General features: G+C 46.0%; 1 protein-coding gene across 1 annotated transcript; it reads left to right on the forward strand.

Moving 5' to 3' along the window:
- The first annotated feature begins 266 nt into the window (after nt 1–266).
- Nucleotides 267–1,046, forward strand: LOC123322408 (serine/threonine-protein kinase fused-like). Its single transcript, XM_044910354.1, has one exon. It carries the CDS (start codon nt 267–269, stop codon nt 1,044–1,046), a length of 780 nt encoding a protein of 259 aa, XP_044766289.1.
- The last annotated feature ends 3,450 nt before the right edge of the window (nt 1,047–4,496 follow it).

A 4,496-nucleotide genomic window follows, 5' to 3' on the forward strand; every position in this document is an offset into this window, starting at 1 on the left:
AACTCCCCAGTTCTATGAAGACAATTAAAGATCTGAGACATTTCAAAAAAGCAGTTCACAGAATGTTACTTGATTTGGAACCTTATGATATTAATAGTTATATTAATTTCTAACTTTGGATGAGTTTGTTTTTTTCTGCTGACACTATTTTGTTTAAACACTCAATTGAGAGTTTTTCCTCAAAATAAAGATTGTTATTATTATTATTATTATTATTCCTGCGTCGAGAGGGGCCGAGAAACCAGCCGTCTCGGTTCTTCCGCGTGATGAAGCAACTGGCTGCAGCCGTGACGGAGTGTCATCGGCAGCGGATAGTGCACCGAGACATCAAGCCGGCCAACATCTTACGCCGCCGGTGCCGATTCCTGCTAGCAGATTTTGGGTTGGCCGAAACGCTTACCACCGCCCAACCCCTGCTCACCGAGCCAGCAGGAACCATGGTATACTGGGTACCGGAACAGCGAAGACTGGAGCCGTATGACACGTCCGTCGACCTGTGGGCGTTGGGGTTAGTGGCCGTAGAGGTGGCGACCGGCCTACCGTGCCGTCAGGGTGAGGAGAAACAGCATTGGGCCTCATCCCTGGGCGAAAGATACCGGGCGGAGATGGAACGGTTGAGATTCCCCGTCCGATGGTACATCGAAGGCTTGCTCCAGGATAACCCGTCCCACCGGAGACCTGCTGCACAGTGGGAGTGGCCCGGAACAAATACCGTACTGTTAATTGAAACCGTAGCCCAGCCATCCCCACTGATACCGGTATCCACACTAAGGCCAGCACCGCTTCCACCAGCTGCTCCGTTAACGCCACCACCCCAACTGTCACCTGTCCCACAGGAACCGCCAGCACCAGGGAAGACACTGGTTTTACCATCATGGCTAGCATCCAAGATCCAGGCTCAACCGAATCCCCGTCTGTGGTCACCCAGTTTTCGGGCTGAGGTCATCGCCCTACTACCAACCACCGTCGAGGGCAGACGCCGGATCCGACTGAAACTCAGGTTTCCCTCCGGCACTGCCCGCCGTCTCTGGGTGCCAGTAGACTAAGTCCGTAAGAATTATCTTCCTGAAATAAAAAAAATTTGCGCCAGTCAAACCGTGTGTTCACCGTATAGAAATGAAAAATACCAGGTATTAATGATCTTACCTCTTTTCAGAATTCCGTTAGACGGCTGCAACATGAGCGACTCAGAATTCCTGGAACTACTTGACGAGTAGCTGGGCTTTGTCGATCCGTTCAAAGACCAGGAACCGGAATGTCCTGTCCGGTGCCGTTGCCGCTGGGAGCACTCAAAGCATTTGGTCGCCCCAAACCGAACACCTCTACAGCTGTCACTGACCGTTCCACATCACCGTCCAGGAAGCAGGAACCACAACAGGTGGCTGTTCGGACTCAAAGGCAGAGTGCAATGGAGATAGACATTCCAGCTAAAAAGAGAAACACTTGTAAACAAGATAAACGTTATTTTATAAGCAAGGAGAAGATTTCCAAACAAGCGAATAGCCATCAACCGGATAATCGTCAACATGACATCCATCGACATAATATCCGTTCAGCTCAGGTAACAACCAAGAAAGACCTTCCAGCCAGAGTACGTACAGTTGGCACAATGGGGCCCAATGTTTACTTGGAGCTTCGACCTAATATGTGTTGGAGATGTGGCCAAGGGGAGCACAGCCGAACCCACTGCACCGGTAACCCGATTCTCTTCTGCAGCAGTTGCGGCCTGCTGGGTACACTAACTAGAAATTGTCCTTGTCATTCTCATCACCGTCAAAGAGAGGCTGCCGTCCAGTGTGATATCCCCAGCGCATCCACCCAATCTGAACCACCCCGAAAGAAGTTGAACAGGTTCCACATGCCAACCAGTAGGGAATTAGCCCTCCGTGTCTGTGCAAGATGTCGAGAACTCCGTGAGGCCAAGGACAATAGCAAGGACAAATCACGTAAATCCGAAGCCCGTTACTAAACATAGTTATAACCGATAATTCCGTTCAAATTCCGTACATGCACCACCGTTGACCGAAACATTGTATCTACAGATTTTCATCCGTTCAGCATGCAATTAAATATAAATCAAACCTGTTAAAACTGTCTGAAAAATCTGCTATTTATGTAAGGAATACTAATAAAGAATACTGTTTCACATTTCGGAGTATATCCGTCTATTAATCAAATGCATCTAACCAATTTCTATTCTGAACCGAATCGAAATTATGGTACCGTCAATTTAACACTGTCTACCTGGAGAAAACACCGTCTACCTGAAAACAGAATACAGAGAAAAACCGTTCCAAGAAGAAAAGTGGCCACGAGGAAGGATAAAGATCGGAGAATTTATTGTTAGAAATTACCCACCTGCGAGTCTCATACCGGCTCCGAGTGTCCCAACGTCCGTGCAACCAGGTCGAAAGGGGTGAACCGGTCCATTGAGCCCCACGTCGAACTGTCGGAGGCTCTCCACCTGTTGCAGCTCCCACGAATCCTGGTTAACCTACAAAACCACGATGGAATTCAAATATCCGCCAAACACAGTTAAATTGGGTACTCACCGGAGGAATGGAACATGGCACGTTTCCGACCAGCGATGAAGATGGATTTCCACATAGAGAAAGAAGATTTTCCACTATTATACACCCACACCATGTATCCACGGAACGCTGAACAAAATTCTTCAACAAGATGGCGGAGACTTGCGCCGAAATGACTGACGCTGACGTTTCTGCGTGCGCATTGGAACTACCACTGCCAACCATAGAAAGGAATAGGTACTTAATTGACAAGGTCACTTGCCTGGTCACGTGCACATATAGGTGGCGCGCGCGAATGTAAGGTCATTATTTCTAGTGGTAGATAGAGTCGTGAAATTAAACTCACTATTTCATCGTAAGTTAATTTCTTCCGAACTACAGGGGGTGTAATGAATCCCAGTCTTCTGAGGAAAATTGGAATTCATTTTAGTGCATTCCTTCCGTTTTACATTTCCGTCTTTGAAAATATTTTAATTCTCGAATATTCAGTACGTTCATTCCGATAGGCAGAGTAAATGTAAAAAACCGTTTATCTGTGTTTAACGTTGTTTTTCTTGCATGCCGTTGAAGATTTCGACGTTTTTCTGATGTTGATATGCGATAAACCGGAGCTGACAACGTTTTTCATTCTTGTCGCATTCTGGAATTTTCAGATTTTTACCGTGAGGGGGGATTTGCCTATAAAAGCAAATTTTCCCCCGCGACGGTCACTTTTAAACTTTTGCTCGTTTACTTCAGTACTTCGACTTTTGAATTTTCGCTCTTAGATTTCACTTTTTGACGTGGTGACTTCTGCTTTAGATTCTGTTCTTTTACTTCAGCTAGTTTTCCGGATTTTCTGAGTTTCGCCGTTTAGGAATAATTTTGTGTTGCATCAGTGCGTTCAAGAATTAATTTTTAGTTTTTTTTCTTTCCTTTGATTTTCCGCCAGTGCCTGAAACAAAGGAGGTAGGTCCCCGTCTGTACCGTTGAGTTTCTTTGTTAGACCTACACCGGTTGCTTCTTTTGACACTGCTGTACTGTATCGTTTTCCGTTGTATTTTATCGTTCTTCACCCTGTTTCGCGAGTCTGACTTTTCCCTTCGCTATCAGTCATGGTGCGCAAGCCCTTGGGGTACTGAAGGGAAAGTCCCGTCAACCCCCCTGTCCGCGTCACAAGCGTTGAATCCGAAATCTCTTCTTTTCTATCAGTCATGGCGCGTTATAGCCCTTGGGGTAGAGAATAAGAAATACCGCCCGCCGTCAGTGAAATCCCGTAGTTGCGCTAACAATAGACCTTTTCTTCGCTATCAGTCATTGTGCGCTATAGCCCTTGGGGTAGCGAATAAGAGTCTCGAATAGATCCGCCCTGGTTGTGTTTCATTTCCGGAGAAATACAATTACATCCCGATACCGTATAGCAAGTCCTTAGTATTCGTTCCGTCAGTTCTGGTTGGCGCATTTTTATTGAACCTTTGATTTTTCACTGCACCCGGTATAAACTTTATAAAGTGCTCGTGACCAGAAAGAATTTCCCCGAATGTATGTTCGCATATAGATTCGCTCATATTTTATATCACACATATCTCCCTTGTACATATAATCAGTTTCCGAAGGTGTGAATAAACTTTTACACAATTTGATTTTGACTACTTCGTTATCGCTACCACCCTAGATAACAGCGAACTCTGTCTTCGACTAGCAGCTACTCTCGTAGGTTTGCTATTCTTCCTTAAAAGAATAGCTGGCGCTCGAGATAAGTTTTCTCCGAGGTGACCACGTTACAGCATCCTGGATGAGGGGATAGATATCGCCCTCATCCAGGAACCTTGGGTTACTTCCCGAGGCAGAATCAACGGCCTCAGGAACCTTCCTGGCAAGGTAATATCACTTGGATCTGGGGAACCACCCAGGTCCTGTATCTTTGTCAGGAACACTATTGACATTTTTGTACTTACAGTATTCTGTTCCAGAGATGTAACATCC

The sequence above is a fragment of the Coccinella septempunctata genome, chromosome X (genome assembly GCF_907165205.1).
Source record: "Coccinella septempunctata chromosome X, icCocSept1.1, whole genome shotgun sequence".
Lineage (NCBI taxonomy): Eukaryota > Metazoa > Arthropoda > Insecta > Coleoptera > Coccinellidae > Coccinella > Coccinella septempunctata.